The sequence below is a fragment of the Salvia miltiorrhiza genome, chromosome 8, assembly GCF_028751815.1.
Source record: "Salvia miltiorrhiza cultivar Shanhuang (shh) chromosome 8, IMPLAD_Smil_shh, whole genome shotgun sequence".
NCBI lineage: Eukaryota > Viridiplantae > Streptophyta > Magnoliopsida > Lamiales > Lamiaceae > Salvia > Salvia miltiorrhiza.
Genome location: NC_080394.1, coordinates 1,744,391 through 1,764,969, shown reverse-complemented (window position 1 = coordinate 1,764,969; position 20,579 = coordinate 1,744,391). Strand labels below are relative to the sequence as shown.

The 20,579-nt window shown below is 34.6% G+C and overlaps 3 protein-coding genes across 9 annotated transcripts in view; all 3 read left to right on the top strand.

The window, feature by feature from the left end:
• Window positions 1-614: 614 nt before the first annotated feature.
• LOC130999848 (protein farnesyltransferase/geranylgeranyltransferase type-1 subunit alpha) lies at window positions 615-4,298 on the top strand. Its single transcript, XM_057925522.1, has 5 exons — window positions 615-999; window positions 2,100-2,209; window positions 2,779-2,899; window positions 3,001-3,096; window positions 3,688-4,298. Exons 1-5 carry the CDS (start codon window positions 757-759, stop codon window positions 4,114-4,116), a joined length of 999 nt encoding a protein of 332 aa, XP_057781505.1. The 5' UTR covers window positions 615-756; the 3' UTR covers window positions 4,117-4,298.
• Window positions 4,299-4,784: 486 nt separating this feature from the next.
• The window catches only part of LOC130999825 (tubulin gamma-1 chain), a 31,628-nt gene continuing 15,833 nt past the window's right edge, over window positions 4,785-20,579 (top strand). The window contains exons 1-12 of one of the 6 annotated variants that reach the window (XM_057925493.1): window positions 4,785-5,184; window positions 5,629-5,829; window positions 6,195-6,306; window positions 6,611-7,011; window positions 7,403-7,456; window positions 7,523-7,627; window positions 7,780-7,854; window positions 7,935-7,979; window positions 8,069-8,197; window positions 8,518-8,622; window positions 8,710-8,794; window positions 9,147-9,375. In XM_057925493.1, coding sequence (XP_057781476.1) covers window positions 5,056-5,184; window positions 5,629-5,829; window positions 6,195-6,306; window positions 6,611-7,011; window positions 7,403-7,456; window positions 7,523-7,627; window positions 7,780-7,854; window positions 7,935-7,979; window positions 8,069-8,197; window positions 8,518-8,622; window positions 8,710-8,778 — 1,425 coding nt within the window. In that variant the 5' untranslated portion in view covers window positions 4,785-5,055 and the 3' untranslated portion in view covers window positions 8,779-8,794; window positions 9,147-9,375. Of the gene's footprint in view, window positions 5,185-5,628; window positions 5,830-6,194; window positions 6,307-6,610; window positions 7,012-7,402; window positions 7,628-7,779; window positions 7,855-7,934; window positions 7,980-8,068; window positions 8,198-8,517; window positions 8,623-8,709; window positions 8,795-9,091; window positions 9,376-20,579 lie in introns of those variants that run through there. The other 5 variants (XM_057925491.1, XM_057925492.1, XM_057925489.1 and 2 more) reach the window with 5 other exon arrangements.
• LOC130999818 (putative disease resistance protein RGA3) lies at window positions 10,267-16,694 on the top strand. Of its 2 annotated transcripts, XM_057925480.1 has the most exons (5): window positions 10,267-12,796; window positions 14,090-14,219; window positions 15,517-15,569; window positions 16,165-16,329; window positions 16,441-16,694. In XM_057925480.1, exons 1-2 carry the CDS (start codon window positions 10,370-10,372, stop codon window positions 14,162-14,164), a joined length of 2,502 nt encoding a protein of 833 aa, XP_057781463.1. In that variant the 5' UTR covers window positions 10,267-10,369; the 3' UTR covers window positions 14,165-14,219; window positions 15,517-15,569; window positions 16,165-16,329; window positions 16,441-16,694. The 2 variants fall into 2 exon arrangements, with proteins under 2 accessions (XP_057781463.1, XP_057781462.1); XM_057925479.1 differs by having other exon boundaries at window positions 14,090-14,210; window positions 16,165-16,505.

The following is a 20,579-nucleotide window of genomic DNA, read 5'->3' as shown; positions in this document are numbered from 1 at the left end:
CCATCATAAAAATTAAACAATATTTAAAGAGCTGATTATTTATAAATACACAAACAATATCTAAATAAGTGATATAAGATATATTTATATTATATATAAATTCTACATTTAAAAAAATAGAAATAAATTATGGAAAAAGCAAAAATAAATAAAGCTAAAAGAAAAAGGAAATAAAGTTAAGCAACTACAAAGTAAAACAAATAAGACAATTTTAAATTGAAAAGTCAAAATATGACTAATTTCGAATCAAATACTTAAATACTATTTTTAATAATCGAAGATGACATCATATTTTATAATTGGATAAAAATAACACCATTTTATACGCAAGATTTGGTCAGAAAATAGATAAATACTATGTAAAATGAAAAAAAGTACTAATAGTTAAATAAGTCTAATAAATTTTTTAAAAATCATGTCCAAAATAAAAATTGATGGAAAGTTTAATAATTTATGTGTAGTTAACCCTTATTATTAATATAATATGTATCCAATTTTCTATTTGAATATCGAATCTAATATTTAAATAGTTTCACGATTAAGAATTTAATACTCGACTTCTTCGCTTGGTTGATTTTTATTTACATAATTAAATCAGATTAAAGAATTAATTCAATCCCAATTATAGCTTTGGGAAATCTATTTCACACGTCAACGTCTCTCTCTCTCTGCACATTTATATTCTCCAGCTTCACTTATACATTCTCATTTTCTACCTTCTGCAACTCGTGAATTGCTCGAAATTTCAGATCGAAAATGAACCGAGAAGCGGAAGAAGAAGAGAAAGAGCGAATTCCTATAAAGGAGCGGCCCGAATGGGCTGACGTCCGGCCTGTTCCGCAGGACGACGGCCCGAATCCGGTGGTGCCGATTGCCTACACCGATGAGTTCAGTGAAACCATGGATTACTTCAGAGCAGTATACCTAGCCGATGAGCGATCCCCGCGCGCACTTCAGCTCACTGAAGAGGCGATTCTTCTTAACTCAGGCAATTACACCGTAATTTTCTCTATTCTCATTCTAATTTTGTTTCGAATTGACTGCAACTGGAAACGGAAGGATGTGATTGAAGTACTGATTCTATGTTTAGTACTGATTCAATCGCTTTATATACTATGTATATTCTTTGTCAGTGTGTGTAGGGTTTATTGACCTATGGCTGTTAATACTTGTTAACTTGTTTAGTGGAACATCTGTAAGCATACATCACTATTTAGATTATTTTGGACATTTATATAATGCGGAAATAAATGGAAGGAAGGCTCTGCTTAAGGTATTATGTTGCAGACAGAGGTGTTTGGTATAGCTTATTTTAGAGAGCTTATAAGCTCCAAGAGCTTATAAGATGTAATGGTTTAAGAGCTTATATGTTGTCAAAGTGTTTGGATAATTGAGCTTATAAGCTACTGAGAGAATTGCGAGTTAGAGTGTGGAAATTGAAGAAGGATGAAATTGGATGGGTATATGATGGAAATAACAAATCATAGTAGAGTTGTTTTTTTGTAAAATGATTGTTGCTTATAAGATTATGAAAAGATAAGTTGGGATTAAAGAACTTATTTTTTTAGGAGCTTATAAGGTGTTGGAGCTTACTTACAACTTATAAGTTGTTTAGGAACTTATTTTTGCCAAACACTTTTCAAGAGCTTATAAGTTGCTAAACAGCTTCTAGGCTCCCATATTGCTAGTTGTTAATGTCTCAAGAACTTATTTTTTTAGGAGCTTATAAGGTGTTGGAGCTTACTTACAACTTATAAGTTGTTTAGGAACTTATTTTTGCCAAACACTTCTCAAGAGCTTATAAGTTGCTAAACAGCTTCTAGGCTCCCATATTGCTAGTTGTTAATGTCCAAGTTGAGTTGATCTGTATGCGTAGTGCATAATTGTGAGATGAGTAGATATCTGCCTTCATTATTGTTGTTCCTCTTTGGTTCAAGATTCTGCATTCTATACACTGAATTACACAAAAGACACAAATCTTATTAGGGCATAGATGAGTGAGTTTTTATGCTTTATTTACTGTGGGCTGACTAGCATTGACTAGAATGTGTTTCTTGAATGCCCCATACAACTTTGTGCTTTCTTTTCTACTTTGCTAGGTCTGGCAGTTCAGACGTCTGATACTTGAGGCGCTTAATGCTGACTTACACGAAGAACTGCAGTTTCTTGACCAGATTACAAGAGAAAATGGCAAAAACTATCAGATTTGGTAAACAATTTTATTCTACTGCTCATCTTTCTCTTGGATGTCAAATTGATTTTTATAATTTGATGGATGCTTTTATTGTCAAATTTCCATGACAAACTGATGGATGTTCTCGAGCTTCTCTTATTTTATATTAGGCGGAGATATTGCTTATATGACTCCCTGAAACTAGATGTAATAATAACTTGAGAAAGTTATTTGCTATTTTCTGTTCTGTAGGCATAGAGACACCCCTCCACTATCCAATTTATTGTTCATAATGAATCCTTCAAGCAGCCCATGCTATGTGATCATGCTATGCCTGGTTGTATGCTGTCAATTCCCTGCCTTGTTACTTGAAAAGTTAATTTGAAATTCCTTTTTTAATTATTTTTCAAAATTCTCTGGCTAAGACCTTCCGTCCAATGTTATTGTGCTTGATACACCAAGACTGTTCTGGGGTTATAACAAAAGGCTTATATAGAAAAAAGAGTTGTGAATGATAATGGTACTGTTGAATCCTGATTGATGAAGAGTTTCAATTGTTTCTTGATTTACTCATGTTGGCTGATATTGTTAATCGCGGAACTTAGGCATCACAGACGGTGGCTTGCTGAGAAGCTCGGGGCACAGGTTGCAAGTAAGGAGCTTGATTTTACCCGGGAAATATTCTGTAATGATGCAAAGAACTATCATGCCTGGTCCCATAGGCAGGTGGGTTGGATTCATGTTTCTTTGAACGTAGCAAAGAGTCTCATGCATATAACTCATCTTTGATTCTGATTTGCTAATTATAATAAAAAAATTGTATGCAGTGGGTTCTTCAGGCTCTTGGAGGATGGGAAGATGAGCTTGCGTACTGCAGCGAACTCATTGAAGATGATATTTTCAACAATTCTGCTTGGAATCAGGTATCAAGATTTATTTTACTGGCATTTGCATCCTGTTAAATATATTTCACTTCAGATTTGCATCGAGTGGTGAACACAGCTTGTGGTTTCTATAACCATATATTTGTACGCACTTGCATCTTGATCTTGATAACCTACAGAGTTTATTAGCGATGTCGAAAGGAATTGTAGACCCTATAGCTAGGCCTTTGAAATGGATAAATACAAAGAAAAAGCAAGTATGGTAGGTTTTTCGTATAAGGGTTATTCTTAAAAAATAGCCAGAACTTTGATCACATCACATGGTGACTTTTTAGCCTATTTATAATTATTACAAATATAGCCCGTACTGATCCTCATCGTTCAGTTCATAGCCTAGTCAAAATCCAGCCAACTGATTAAGGCCTCAAATTCTAGCCCTTGTTTACCGATTGGGTTGATAAATTTATACCCTGTGGATTGTAATGACCAATTCCAAATGTTTTGGTGTGTCTTTCTGGATCATTTATTTTCTAACTACCCATTTGACTAATGAAATCTGGCTTCTCTTACCTCTAAAATTGGGTTTTGATTTGTTTATTTAGTATCTCATTTTGCATCCTATTTCTGCAGAGATATTTTGTTGCAAGTAAATCTCCTCTCCTAGGGGGGCTAGAGGTTATGAGGGACTCTGAAGTTGCTTATGCAATCGAAGCCATTTTGACCAAACCTGAGAACGAGAGCCCTTGGAGGTACCTCCGTGGTCTTCACAAGAACGACGGTAACTCTCTGGCCAACGATCCTCGAGTGGCATCAGTCTGCTTGGACGTTTTGGCTAGAAAATCAGGTTATATTCATGCTTTGAACATGATTCTCGACCTTCTTTGTCATCGCCATCAACCGACCAAAGAGTTGAAAGACGCCGTTGATGCTGTGTCTCCGGACCCGAATCCGTCGGATGTTGGCATAGCTGAGAATGTGTGTTGTATCTTGAAGTTGGTCGATCCCATGAGAGCAAGTTACTGGGAGTGGCGAAAGAGCACTGTTCCTGCTCAAGATTAACGCTATTGATAGTAGAAAGAGATTGCTTGTTTAAGTAGAATATTTTTTTTTCCCTCTTCCTAATTTATTTGTGTCATGTATCTTAACAAGATTTACTGCAGTTTGGCATGAGGAAAATAGGAAACTTGCTCATCCTTTTATGCTGCTAAAGTGAAATAAAAATTTTAAAACTTTTTTCGAGACGACGAAGTGCAGCTTAGTTGGTAAGGTGATTCCTCTCCGACTAGTGTGCACTATAATGCTCTCTTCATTACAAATACTCCATAAAAACTTATAGTTAAATAAAAAATGAAGATGATCATAGCTAAAATTTGAAAAAGAAAGTATTTCCTCCACGAAAATTTTATCACAATTTTCTTTTCAGTCTGTTCACTAAAAAATTGTCACTTTCATTTATAATAATGGAGTCCACACTACTTCATTCACATTTGAAGTGGAAGCCTTGCATCATTAACAACTCTATCTACATTTTATTAAGACTCGCGCCATTCGCAATGTGATAAAAAAAATTGGATGCAGGGAATATATGTTATGAAACATAAAATATTTTATAAATTTGTATTACAAAAAAAATAGAGTACATTAACAAAAAAGAAGAGAAAGAAATTGGGAAAAAATCAATTTCTTTTTTCTTTTTTGGTTTCACATTTTTATTGTTTTTCTAGAATATCTTTGATCTTCTATTGGGCAAGAGGAATTAAAATGTCCAACAAAAAAGAAAAATAAAAAGAAAAAGAGAGAAATTGGGCCAAAACTTCTGCGTTTGAAGCATAAATGCCTGTGTTTTATTCCCCCGCCATTTCACCATAATCCAATTCCAAAACCAAAACCCCCAATTTTTCTTTCACCTGTTTCTTCACTTCACTTCACTTCACTCTTGTCAAAATTCGCTAAAACCCTACTCCGATTGCAGCTTCAATTTCTGAGTGAGAAGCAGAAATGCCTCGCGAAATAATCACGCTGCAGGTGGGCCAATGCGGCAACCAGATCGGGATGGAGTTCTGGAAGCAGCTCTGCCTCGAGCACGGCATCAGCAAAGACGGCATTCTCGAAGATTTCGCCACTCAGGTTTGTACTCCCTGCTTTTCTGTTTGTACCTCAGCTTTGTTTTCGCATAAATGCCGAATTTTCTGTCTCTTGGGGTCTTGGATTTTTGAAGTTGTTAATGCTTGTTTCGTTGGGTGTTTGACCGTGTGAGGAGATTTCTTTTAGTGTATCGTTACTGGCTGAGAATCGAAGCCGATGCCACACTTAATCCTACTGTTGTGTTACTGTTTTGGTGTGTATATGTGTTTACAGATAAAATTTGTGCGAGAATATGAAATTACATGGATATTGTGCGGCAATGACTGATGGCCATAGGTCATTCATGAACTTGATGCGTGCACAATCATTAAAATGCCAAAAAAGATATGTGACTGTTTAATATTATCTCAGTTCAAAGTGCTTGAAATTGTCTAATGTAATTTTTTGGTAATCTATTTAATAGTTTGTTGAATGCACATGGTACAGGGAGGTGATCGTAAGGATGTGTTTTTCTATCAAGCAGATGACCAGCATTATATACCACGTGCGTTGCTTATGGATTTGGAGCCTAGAGTGATTAATGGCATACAAAATGGTGAATACAGGAATCTCTACAATCATGAGAATGTATTTATTGCTGATCATGGAGGAGGTGCTGGGAATAACTGGGCAAGTGGATACCATCAGGTAAGGGCTGCTTCTTTAACTACTCAATGTCTTGATTCAGTACTCAAGTTCGTGGGATTTCTTAGTGAAAGTAGTAGGGTTGCCCCATTTTATTTTTCTTGCTATCAAAACTAAATACTTAATCATTACATCTTGACTGTAGGCCACTGTGTTTTAACTGATTCCGCTTGCATGCAATGCATTGGCACATTGCACTCGGTATCATCTTTACAAAAATTAAAATTTTAATTTGTCAGAAAGGATTATCTATACAGAGTGATTTGGTTGGGCTTTGATCTGTTAAATTACACATCTAGCTTCGATTGTGTAGTTCATTTGCTAGATGAACCCATTTGATGAATGCAGCTTTTGATCCTTTTGATTAGGGCAAGCAATATGAGGAGGATTTGATGGACATGATTGATAGAGAGGCAGATGGCAGTGACAGTCTTGAAGGTTTTGTGCTATGCCATTCAATTGCTGGTGGAACAGGGTCAGGTAACTTCATTGTGAAATTGCAGGTGGTCTTGCTTTATGAGTGGCAACACTCTATTAATGCTTGGAATTCAGTTGGTATAGATTCAGAAACTTATGGTCATGGTCACTGGTAGTTATTTCATGCTTAAAATAAATAAGGCTATTGATGAATTAGTTTGATAGCCTTTTCATTAGATGGCCTTGAGTATTGTCCTGGACTTAGTTTTCTCGTCATCGTAAAGAGTGGCAAATAAGTCTGTCAATTTAGTTGCTAGGCCCTGCTGATAATTGCATGCTCCTACTAAATTGATTTGCTCTGATGCAGGGATGGGTTCATATCTGTTGGAGACATTGAATGACAGATACAGCAAAAAACTTGTACAAACTTACAGTGTATTTCCCAACCAAAACGAGACTAGTGATGTGGTGGTACAGCCATACAATTCCCTTTTAACGCTCAAGCGTTTGACCTTGAATGCTGATTGTGTGGTTGTTCTTGACAACACTGCACTTAATAGGATCGCTGTAGAGCGGCTTCATATCACAACTCCCACTTTTGCTCAAACAAATTCTCTAGTTTCCACCGTCATGTCGGCAAGCACAACAACATTACGGTATCCTGGATATATGAATAATGACTTGGTTGGCCTCCTTGCTTCTTTGATCCCTACACCTCGGTGCCACTTTCTAATGACAGGATATACACCTCTTACTGTGGAGCGCCAGGTTAGATATCATTAACTGTGGTGCTGAGAACTCTAATTTTTATTGTTTCTGGATCATAGTTTGATTTTCTGCTCTAAACAAGGTTATGATTGAGACTTGGGAGCACAGATTATCATTCTTAACAGAAAGAGTTGTACATGTTAGGAATTGAGCTTCTTATGAAATTTATTAGTATTTGACAACTATGCCCTAATTGGGAAAATAATCCCAGTATGTAAGAAGACTTTTGATATTAACTGAGTAGTACTCAAGTAGTATATTCACAATATGCATTAGTATTATTTTGTGAATATAAAGGCAGCCTAGTTCTGTGTTTATTGTGGCTTAGTGATCAAGTGTAGTTCTTCGAAAGTGTAAGTTAGAAATCTAATGCAGATGCTCCTGTTGGCAGGCTAATGTAATTAGGAAAACGACTGTACTTGATGTGATGAGAAGACTTCTTCAGGCAAGAGAAATTTCTTCATTTTTCTCATGCACTTTCAAAAAATTCTCATGGTATTCTTGTTTGCAGACAAAAAATATCATGGTTTCATCTTGTGCCCGAACGAAAGAGGCTAGTCAGGCAAAATATATATCAATTTTGAACATTATTCAAGGAGAAGTGGATCCTACTCAGGTATTTATTCTAAATGCTCAACAAATTTGGACGGGGTTCCTTGGTACTGGTTCTTACTTGGCAGTTGCTACCATGCTCTGGTTTGAACATTTCTTTTTAATCTTGCATGTGCGTTCTATCTGTAATACTGACTTTATTTTTGTTAAAACCAGGTTCATGATAGTTTACAGAGAATACGGGAAAGAAAACTTGTTAACTTTATTGAATGGGGCCCTGCTAGCATCCAGGTATATCTAGATCTTATTTCCTTTTTGATTTGGGTTATCAGATCAAGTTATTACCTGATGCTATTTTGCTATTTTGACAGGTTGCTCTGTCCAGGAAGTCTCCTTATGTGCAAACAGCTCACCGTGTAAGATTTTACTTGTTTAGTGTTGTAGATAGACATGCATTATTTGAAATTTGAAGGATCCTAATCATATATTTCTCTGTATTTGTTAGGTGAGTGGACTCATGTTAGCCAGTCATACTGGCATCCGCCACTTATTCTCCAAGTGCTTGAGCCAATATGACAAGCTGAGAAAGAGGCAAGCTTTTCTTGATAACTACAGGAATCACCCAATGTTTGCTGTAAGTTCTCCCTCATTTGCTCTGTGTTGATTGTCGTATTTAATCCATGTTTTTGGAACTTATGTTGATTTATAAGACTATTTTATCACTACGACAAGAGAATCTGTTGCATGACAATTGTTCCCAGAGGGTCAGTGTAATGTTGATTTTTCTCCTGTGTAAGCAGAACCAGTTGATGACTAGTATAGATTTCATTGGTTAACAGAAGCATGCTCGTCTGCTGCTCTCTTTTGATTGAGGGCGTGCCTCTAATTAGGTTTCCCACAGTTCTAAATTATCAGCACTGCCTGACTGACACCAGAATGTTGATACATGTTCAGGACAACGATCTTTCAGAATTTGATGAATCCAGAGATATGATTGAGAGTCTTGTCGATGAGTACAAGGCTTGTGAGTCCCCAGATTACATCAAGTGGGGAATGGAGGTGACCATCTGCTTGACAGATCTATTTGTATGTGTCTTCTGTACTCTGAGTCGGCGAAACTAATACCGTCACTATTATTGGTCGCAGGATCCGGACCATCTAATGTCAGGAGAAGGAAATGCTACTGGAACAGTGGATCCAAAGCTATCAGTTTGATTCTCTAACCTTTCTGGTTGGTTTCCTATTTCTCAAGCATATACTTATGCAAAACTATCCTGCTTATTTATTTGTTGCTGCAGAAGTGTCTGGTTCTTCATTCAGTTTTTGGGTGGAATATTAGTCAACTGTGCATTGTGTCAATCGATACTTTTAGACCAAAAATAGAGCTCCATTTTACAGCTTAAGAATGACTTTAATGTTTGTAGTCCATGCATCATTCTAGTGTTTGTCACACAGCTACCGACATTTGGAGCTTTCGAGTTCTCTGGATTTTCGATATTCTTATCATTCTGTTGTATATTGTCTGTAGATGTGCAACTTAGTCTCTGGAGTTTTGTTTTTGACAGGGAATTGTGCTCTTGCAGTTAAAGCGGAGTAGGGAAGGTGAAGATGAATATCGATTCTGCTTGTTGATCGTGTGTAGTGAAATATGAGATTTTCTTTTTCACTTTTTTTTTGGTGTTTCCTTTTGTACTAACTAACATGCTTGCCTATGGAAATCAATCATTTCCTCGTGTGATATATACTCTATTCAATCTTTACGTTTAAAACAAGTCGTGAAATTGGTCTTATGAAACCATTGAGTTTTGCTCATATATTTTGAGGTGTTCATATTGTTCAGATAAAAACTTCTTATCGTGAGGATTTTTGCACTGAATCTATATATAATTCACTATATTTATTGATTATAGATTTCAGTGCAGTTTATGCAAGAATTTTCACAATTTTTATAATAAGAAATTTTTAAGGCCACCAAACCCATGAAGTGAAAATATATATAATTCACTATATTATAGTGTTGTTTGGGAGCTCTGGGTTTAATAAATTGTCAGAAAGGGTTTGTTAATTTTAAGCTTTTTTCATAAAATATTTTGCTATATAAAAGTTGGTGACGGAAAGATGATCCATTTTATAGGAGTCTAACATTATTATTATTATTATTATTATTATTAACCTAATTATCAAAATGTATCATTTTGATGCTTACGTAGAAAAATTAATTAAAGATTCACTCATTTATCTCTATCTCTAGAATCTTATCAATATCAACTTCTAAATATGTAATTATCTTACTCGCAACTCTCGCCTTATTTGGAGAGGAGGATCTTGTGGTGATTAACAATGACCAAAGATAGAGAGACTGTTTCTTTTAACACACCTTGAAGTATTATGTGAAACGGGAAAAGGATGAATGTATAATTTTTTCTTTTAATTTGAAAAAGCGCATTATAAAGAGTTAATGTATATAAATTTCTATGTAACCAATTTATAAAGATACCATATTTATATGTTTACCACATTGTTAGAATTTTTTTTTTGAAGAGACATCGTTAGAATATTTACTAGTAAATACTACATTCAACAATATTTAAGTATATGAATACTACCCACCAAATCTTTCATGAGCTAACTAGTCAAAGTCAAAAGTGTCGGCAAAGATTGAAATATAAAAAATGAAAAAAGAAAAACCATATCTAGAATGAAAGGCTGTAAAATCTTGAGCTTGCATCACTCATCCAATTCTACTGCTTTGCTATCTCTCTCACTCAATTTCTCTCTTTCTCTCTCTAAGTTATCAGCACAAAGAATGGAAGGAGGAGCTGCTGCTGCCGTTGAAGTTCTAGTTCAAAACCTCATCGACCTCTGCAAGAAAGAGATCTCTCAAATCCGAGGTCTCGACAAAGATGCAGCAAAGCTAGCTGGGAGTCTCGACGTGATCAAAAATTTCTTGAAGGATGCCGAGACGCGTGAGATCACCAGTGACGCTGTCAAGAGCTGGCTGAAGAAGCTTGAAAACGAGGCGTTCGATGCTGACAATGTTTTGGATGAACTCAACTATCATATTCTCTCCAAAAAAATTAAGGCCACCAAACCCATGAAGGCGAAGGTACTATCATGCTTCTCATCATCCTTCAATTCTATTGCGCGTCCGAGAAAAATGGCTGTTAGAATCAAAGAAATCAATGAGAATTTCGAGTCTATTAAGAAAGAGGCCACCGAGCTTGGCCTCGTAGCGAGGCTTGAAAATGAGCCCACCTTGGTTAATGCTGCTACTTTTGAAACTGATTCATTCACTCTTGATCCTATTTTTATTGGAAGAGATGATGTTGCGTCCGAAATAGTTGAGATGCTTACCAATAGCATCACAACTGATGAACAAGCAGTTTCCATCCTTCCAATTGTGGGGATGGGGGGATTGGGGAAGACGACATTGACTAGGAAAGTCTTCAATCGTCTGAAGGATGAGAGTCGGTTTGGATCGCATTTGTGGGTGCATGTTTCCCCAAATTTTGATGCAATAACTCTTTTCAAGAAAATTCTCAATAACTTGACATCTTGTCAAGTTGAAATTGCGAGCAGGGAAGATATTCTTGCAAAGCTTAAAGAAGCTTTGAAAGATAAAACTTATCTTCTTGTGCTTGATGATGTATGGAACCAAGATGGTTTGAAATGGGAAGATTTTATGAATTCTTTTTTGGGAGTTAGTTGTGTCAAGGGAAATGCCATCGTTGTTACTACCAGAAATATGGAGGTGGCTTCAATTGTGAATTCACTTCATATACATGAGTTGAAAGGCTTATCGGAGGAAGAGTGTTGGTTGATAATCAGAGCAAAAGCCTTTGGAAAAGAAGATGTTCCGTCAGAATTTGAGGCCATTGGGAGAAAGATCGCAAGAAGGTGTCAAGGTTTGCCATTAGCTGCCAACATAGTTGGGGGAGTGCTGCACAATCACAATAAGTCTGAGGAAAAATGGCGTTCAATCGAGGAGAAATGGCTTTCGCCAAATGAAGGTGGAGATAATATGACAAAAATATTAAGATTGAGCTTTGATAATTTGTCTCCGCCATTAATTAAGAAGTGCTTTGCATACTGTGCGATGTTTCCTAAAGGCTCCAAAATCATGGAAAGGGAACTCATTGAGTTTTGGATGGCAGAAGGTTTTCTTCAAGCTGATGGAAGGGATGACATGGAGTCCGTGGGCGAAAAATTTGTCAACGTTCTTCTGCACAACTCTTTACTGCAAGTTTCAGAAAGAGATGATGACGGAAATGTAGAAAGTTGTGGTATGCACGATCTTGTGCACGATCTGGCTTGTTCTGTCTCAAGATCCTCTAACAGTACAGGTGGTAGCAGCCGAGTTCGATACATGATTCTCGGAGACAACTATTGTGGAGACGAATCAAGTCGTATCCCAAAAGAAATGGCAAAGTCTTTGCGTACATTACTAATAACATCCAAAGCTGATATTTCTGATGTCAACTTCTCAGACTTGGAAAGTTTGCATGTTTTACAGCTTCACTCTGAAGTTAAAAAGCTGCCATCGATTCGGAAGTTGATACATTTGAGAGATTTTGACATTTCAAAGACAAGAATTGAAGTTTTGCCGAATTGGATTGGTGAATTCTTTCACTTGCAGACGTTGAGAGTAGACTCATCAGATTTCAGAATTAGGAGAAAACTGCCAAGTACGATTAAGTACTTGATTAACTTGAGGCATCTTTATATTAACGAGCGTGCAGAGTTGCCGATGGGAATTGGGAGATTAACTTGTCTCCAAACGCTAAAGTACTTTCCAGTGGGCGACGAGAATGGGTGCAAAATTGAAGAGCTCGGAAGTTTGAATAATCTTAAAGGAGAGTTACGGATTTGCAATCTCGAAAGGGTTCATGACAAGGAAGAGGCTTGGAAAGCGAATTTATTCGAAAAGTCAAAAATATTGAACTTGGTTTTGAAATGGAATCTATTTAGAGAAGGTGAAAGAAATGATGAGGATGTATTGGAAGGCCTCCAGCCTCACTCAGATCTGAGGGTGTTACAGATTGATGGATTCAAAGGCAGTAGGTTTCCATTATGGACTATGAAGATGTCAGTTGGAGATGCGCCTCAAGGCTCTTGGGTGCTACTTAACAAGTTGATGTCGTTAACACTCTGGAACTGCAAAGAATGTGAAGAGATCCCAATGTTGGGGCAGTTGCCCAATCTCAAGTCCCTTGTGTTGAGTGGATTGGAGAATGTGAAGTGTATAAATTCATCATTCTACGGAATGGTGAACAAGGACACACGCATTGCTTTTCCATCTCTCGAAAGGTTCTACTTGTTTTCAATGCTTAAGCTGGCAGAGTGGGCAGAAATAGAAATTTCGGATGGAAGTGAAGTGAAGCTATTTCCTCGCCTCCAACATTTGGAAATTAAGTTCTGCAAGCAATTGATGAGTGTTCCAAGTTTGGGGCAGTTGCCCAATCTCAAGTCCCTTGAGTTGGAAGAATTGAGCAATGTGAAGTGTATAAATTCATCATTCTACGGAATGGTGAACAAGGACACACGCATTGTTTTTCCAGCTCTCGAGACCTTCCACTTGTATCAGATGCCTAAGCTGGCAGAGTGGGCAGAAATAGAAATTTCGGATGGAAGTGAAGTGAAGCTATTTCCTCGCCTCCAACATTTGCAAATTATGTGGTGCGAGCAATTGATGAGTGTTCCAAGTCATGTCTCGTCATGCCTTGAATTTCTGTGGATTGAGAAGATCGGTGTGGAATGTCTGCCAGCTGATTGGTTATTGAGTAACTGCGAGACTCTCTCTTATTTGAGAATAAGTTCGTGTTGGAATTTGAGAGAAATATCAGATAGGTGGGGAGAAGAAGAATCAGAAGGAAGAAGCTTCACAATCACATCCCTCCCTATATTCCCTCGTCTAACACATTTGGAAATCGACAACGTTCCTAAGTTAAGTGTGGAGACTCTGGATGCAATGCGGCGCCTCCAAATTCATGGAATCAAATACATTAGCCCGTGACGGTGAGTATCAATATCTTTTGTTAGAAACAGTTGTATTTGTATGTGTATTTTATTTGAAAATGAAATTCTAATTATTAGAATTTGAAAAAAAAAATTCTTATTTTATGGAGTTTCTAATTCAGTTGCTCTTAGTTTGGGGATTGATGTTCCACTTTCAATTTTATTTATATTTTTATATATTTTTCTCTAATTTCAACTTGGAATGCTTTAGTTTAATTTTGTGATTATTAATTGGGCTTCATTCCATCTAATTAGGGTGTATAATTATTTTTAATCATTTAATTTCTCTTTCATTAGTTAATAATAGGTTGAAAAATTCAAAATTATGGTATATAATTTTATAAAAAATTAATTTTTTTGAAATAAATATTAAGAATAATTCATAGTATTATAATTTTATTTTTATAAAAAATATTATGAAACTAATAGATATAAGTATGAGACATATATAGTACTATATAAAATTGTGGGACAATTGATCTCATCCCTTAGTTCGTTGCTTAAACAATAGAGGATAAATTATTTTGAGTTTGTTTACTATATTTTTACAGCGACTTATCATCTTACATTTTTTTCCATTAAATAATTCTTTTTCGTATTGATACAGAATAAAGTGAAAGAAGCAAACAGTTGTGTTTGAGGTGCCCAGGGCCGGCCCTGGGCATGGGCGAGCATAGGCGACCGCCCAGGGCCCATGATTTTTGGGGGCCCCAAAAAAATTATATACCTTTAATATATATGTTATATTTTAGGCCCGATTTAAATAAAAATATAATTGTATATTGATATGTTTTTAATTGGGCCCAAGAATATTGTATTCATTTAATTAATTAGGGCTCAAAATATCATAATTATTAATACTCTTTTAAAATAAATAAAACAACTTTAAAGATTATTTAGCATATCAGATTCAGTAGTTATAATTATGGGATTGTACCGTTCACCCCTAATCTTTTCATCTTCTCCTCTTTTCTGCAAACAGTCAGCCGCCCAAATTAATCCCAGAAATCTTTTCCCAAATATTTTCTACCGTTAACAATGAACTATATATTCATAATATTCTTCAATCTACAAACGACAATTTTATCAATTCCTTGCAATCTACATACTGAAAATCTTCATCTACATTCTACAATCAAGAGAGTGATCATCTGTATTGGAAAATTGAGATCAAATTGAAAGGAAGGCTGAAGGCAATCATCAATTTTGATTTCCACTTTTTCAGTTTAGTACAATTTAATTTTCTGTTGAAATATTTGATTTTCGAAACTGAATGATTCTAAATGTGAGAATTAAAATCACTAATTGCATTTGAATGATTCTTTGCGGTAAAGTTTAAAATATACTCCGTAATAGATAAATGGCTAATGATTCTTAGGCGTTTAGCATAGGCTATTATAATAGGCCATATATTTGATATGTGTATGTGAACTGTATATATATAAAAAAAGCTTTCTATTCATTTCTAATTGCACTATTTATTTTGTATGAATGATTGTTGATTCTATTTAGTAAATTAATAAATTATATTTTTTTAGTCCACTAAAAGTACCCACCCCCACAATATGTCTATGAAAAATACCCACCCTATTACTAGGGGGTGAGTATTTTTCATAGACATATTATGGAAGTGAGTATTTTAATATATTAAGTTTTTTTTTATGTAACAGAAATTCTGTTCAATTGCAGTGGCTAGTGGGAGTAGAAAGATGTTTAGCAATTTTGTCTATTGAAAAAGATGTTTTAGAAATGCTAGAAACAAATGAGATTATAAATGACTTTGCAAGTAAAAAATTTTGAAGAAATCATTTTGTACAATAAAAAAATAATTTATTTATTTATATATAATTGTCATATTGTATTTTTATTATAATAAATAAAGGGCCCATTTTTTCTAGTTCGCCCCGGGCCTTATTTTTGTCAGGACCGGCCCTGGAGGTGCCTCCAAAGAATTAGGAGGTGAAGGAAGCGATCCAGTGAAGAAGGAATAAGTGAGTATCCATTTTCTCCATCATGACTTGCTCAACCTCTTTTCATAATTTTTTTTGTAATTCCCTATATATTCTTTGTTTGAACTTTAATTGATAGGATTATTATGTCTAGGGTTGAAGAAAATGCATGTTTCGATACCAATTTGTTTCACAATTGATATGATTCTCAAAGACTCGAACTTCATTGATCATTATAAGGAATTATTTTGAGTATAGAAACAGTTGTGCCTAAACTAAGGATTCACATCACTATTTATGCCCATACACACAAAAGTGGTAAGAATTCACAACCAAGTTTATGCAAAGGAGATCAAATCATTTAGCTCACTTGCCATTTCCTATTTTATGTTAATTTTAATTTACCTAATTATAAAAAGTTGTAGTGTTTACTAGCTCTAAGGTTGCAAATGCGAATTAGGAAAGCAAAACAAAATAAACCAAAAAGAAACAAAAAAACAAGACGTATGCAATGTTTGTTAATCTCATCTCATGTTGGGCTTGGTTGAATAAATTCTGTTTTATAAATAAATTATGATAGGAGAGTGATTTTTAATTCGAATTCAAGTGAAATATATTTTTAATAATCTAAATTCAGAGGCGCTAACGAGCTTGCTCGTGGGGAAGAACGACGACCGTGTAGTTGTTGAGTCTGAAGAGAAGGATGATGACAAAAATTCAGACAGCATTGTTGAAGATGAAGATAGAGAAACAGAGGATTCAGCAGCTGTGGAAGTTGAATCCAGTCCCAGCAAAAAGGGAGGTACCCAGCTTTTTCCATTTCTTGATGAATGAATGAATGCCTACTTCTTATGTTTGAATATGGAGGCATGCTAGCTTGAATTTGATGAAATGGTGTTGGGGTTTGTATCAGTTATATCAATATATATGTTTTCATGGTGCAAGTATTAAAGAAGAAAAATGATGAATACAAGAAAGAAACATGGTTGGAACATGAAGCATGTGTTGATAAAGAAAAGAATGAAGAATCACATCTTCTCCATCTTCAATGTTTGAGCAATCTTATTAGACAAACAATATGCCGTTGATTGAATGGTGACCATTGGATTAACACCAACAGCTCCCGGCAGCACACTCGCATCACACACAAACAGCCCCTTTGCTTCCCAACTCTCCCCATTCTCATCAACTGCTCCTTCCTCTTCATCCACCCCCATTCTGCAGCTCCCCATCTGATGCGCCGAGCAATACGTCGTCCACGCCCTCGACATCGCCCTCGGCCCCTCCCCCGCCACCACGGTGTCGAGAAACTCCTCCACGGCGGCCCATACAACCACAGACGACCCGTGGCGGCCCATAACGCTGGATCAGAGCATGGGGTTGGCTTCAACCTATTCTTCAAAGCATGAATTAGCTTGTTGGGCTTATGTGGAAACTGAGTTGAGATGGGCCTTGATGATTCAAGCCCATTAAAATTTTTATGTATTGATCCACCACGATGGGATTAAATATTAAGGGAAGTAGACGGTCTTTTTAGGCTGCATATTTTCAAGCAATAATATTAGTTAAAAATGTTAATCTAGTGGGTCCAAATAAAATATTACTGGTTTTTATTTCATTCACTAAACTGACGCCGTAACTGCAAATAATTATAATAGTGTAAACAACTATTTTTTTTTTCTCTTACATTACTAATAGTGCATGTTTACTTCTAAAAAATAATAACAAAATAAACACAAAAGCTTTAAAACGTAAAGGCATAATTGAAATTTAATTTTATAAAAAATAAATTCATGAAATAATCTAATACAAGTATGAATTAGTTGTATTCGTAATTTTTTAATAGAAGATACAAATGTTTAAATACGGTGTAATGGGGGACTTCAATCTGAGATATTTGACATCATACATTAATCATTCTATTACTAAGCCAATACATACGCACAAAATAAATTGGATTTTAATGATATTATTAAGCTTGGATTGATCACTCAAATAATACTCCATGAAGATGTTTACTTTGATGGATTAGCTTTGATCGATAAAACAGTAAGACTAATCTCTTGTTAGTATTGGTAGATTAAAATTTTGGGATATTCTGATGCCCGATGCCCTTGATTATAATTCCAAGGGCCTTGATTTCTTATCACTGAAGCTAATTTTATTTGATTCTTCTCCCATTAAAAGGGTGGGATCGAAGTAATCCTATTATCGATGATAAAAAATATTCAATCATGTAAAGTAAATGGCTCTTAAGTTAATTTTGCTTTATTCTTATCTATTGAAGTGGTGGAATTAAAAAAAATTATACTCTTAAATAAAAATAATATTTAATCATGCATTTTATCATTTATGCAAAGTAAATGTCCATATATAAATTTAACTTGCCCAATCCAATTCTGGCCCAACTCTAATGTATACTCCATTGACAATACACATTGATTGAACTCCTAATAGAGACCCAATTTCTCTCTCTACCTGAATCAAACTTGACAAGCCCAACTGAAGAATAGAGAAGGCCTCTCTTTCTCATTCTAAATTTCCAAGCGCGCGCGCACACACACACACACATATATATATATATATATATATATATATATATATATATATATATAGGGTTAGGTTCAATAGAGAAGCTAAATATTCGAGAGAAACAGAGAAGATGAATAAGTCAATAATTGTACTGAATATGCCAACAATTTTACTGAACGGAATAAATGTGCGGAATAAGTCAATAAACACGCACATTTATTCCGTTCAGTAAAATTGTTGGCGTATTCAGTACAATTATTGACTTATTCATCTTCTCTATTTTTCTCGAATATTTAGCTTCTCTATTGATCCCTTCTATATATATATATATATATATATATATATATATATATTTTTGAACAAGTATGTGCCATTTTTTCTTATTTTTTACTTAAATAATCAGTTTTTAGTAGTCCTTATGTTCTGCTATAGAGTATGTGTCGCTCTTGTACTATTTTTGATTAATTAATGACAAGACTTAGTTTTGGTATTGCTGCCTTGTTCATAAAAACAATTCGTTTCATTCAAACATATTACTATTATCTACCCCTTCCGTCCACGAAATAAGTATTCATATTTCCTTTTTGATTTGTCCACCAAATGAGTGCTCGTTTCTTTTTTGGTAAATGTACCCACACAATCCACTAACACACACTTAATCAATTTCTTAAAACATGTGCCGCCATCAATTGAGAACTCATTTCGTGGACAGAGGGAGTATGAATTAGTAACAATAATCAACTCAAAAGGTTAAGACACCGGCCACGTGCTCACACAAAAACATGTCCGTAGACTGTTGAGATTATTTTTAAATCTAATTAAACAGTTAATCGGAGAAATCTTCAGCGAGCGTTTGATTCGAATTAGTGAAGATCAATCTTGTGGGAATCTGCTGGAAATTTTATTACTCTATGAATGAATGTGTGCGCGTTTATGACATGGGTTTTGGGAAACAGATCTTCTTAGAAAAGCAGACAAGAAAAAGGAGTTGCAGCTAATTATACTATCTTATGATGCTTAATTCAACACATAATGTATTCATATCATAGTCTATATTATCTCTACTAATAAAATTAATGAACTCTTATTGGCTTAAATAAAGCCCCTTTATTTGAACATTAATTATGCCAGCTAATGATGAATCAGCTTATCACTTTTTAAACCTTATTGTTGAATTTTCATCGTCAGAGTTGCTTGCCTATAATTATTGAGTTTTCGTTTTCGGAGTGGTTGAGAAATAATGAGGGAGAATTGTTTGATACTTTGAGTTTTGCTCATGCATTTTGAGGTCCGGGCCCATTTTCTTCAGATAAAAACTTCTTCCATTTTGTGTCTCTAAATTTCGTTTTCTCTTAAAAATCCCTTAATTTTTAGTATTTTTCGTAAAATTATTTGGTGATGGAAAGATGATTCATCGCATCGGAGTCTAACATAAAATATTTTTTGTTTTTTCAACCTAGCCATCAAAATAATATTGTTTTGTGGTGATTAACAAAGACCAAAGATAAAGAGACTGTCTTTTAATTTTATTTTATTTTCACACGAATTCACGACTAACACTAGTTTTAGTTGTGAATTGAAATTTTAAAACTCAAATTCACCACTACTTGAATTCACAACCAAAATAAATCCTGGTTGTGAATTCGACTAGTTGCGAAATGCACGAATTTTTTAAAGGGTAATGTTTTAATTTTTATATGCTAGGGTAAAATGATAAGTGTGGCAAATTTTTTAAATTTTTATCTTAGTTGACAATTTTTAAATTTACTAGTCCAAAGTGGCTATTTTTAAAATCCACTCTAAATTTAATGAGTACAAGTACAGTTCGGTCAACAATCACTTTTTATATATAAAAATAAGGGTTATAAGTGTTTTGTGTCTCTAAATTTTGTTTTCTCTTAAAAAATCTTTAAAATATTTAGTCTTTCATAAAATATTTTGCTATATAAAATTTGATGACAAAAAGACGATTCATCTCATCAGAGTCTAACATGAACTGTTTTTTTTTTTTTTTTCTAATTTAACTTAAACATCAAAATGGTATCGTTTTGATGCTTAAATGTAAAAAAATATAATAATAATAATAATAATAATAATAATAATAATAATAATAATAATAATAATATTCTCTCTCATCAAAATGATATCGTTTTGATGGTTAAATGTAATTATCTTCCTCCCAACTCTCGGCTTATGTGAAAACGGGAAAAGAAAGAATGTACAATTTTCTTGTCTTTTAATTGGAAAAAACGCATTATAAAGAGTTAATGTATATAAATTTCTATTGAACTAATTTATAAAGATACCATATTTATATATTTTAATACGTTTACCACATTGTTCAAATATTAACTAAATACTATTCCTATATTCAACAATTTTTTATATTAATAATATACCCACCAAATCTTTCATGAGCTAACTAGTCAAAGTCAAAGTATTAAAAAAAAGTGTCAAGGCAAAGATTGAAATATAAAAAGTGGAAAAAGAAATCCATATCTAGAAATAGAATGAAAGGCT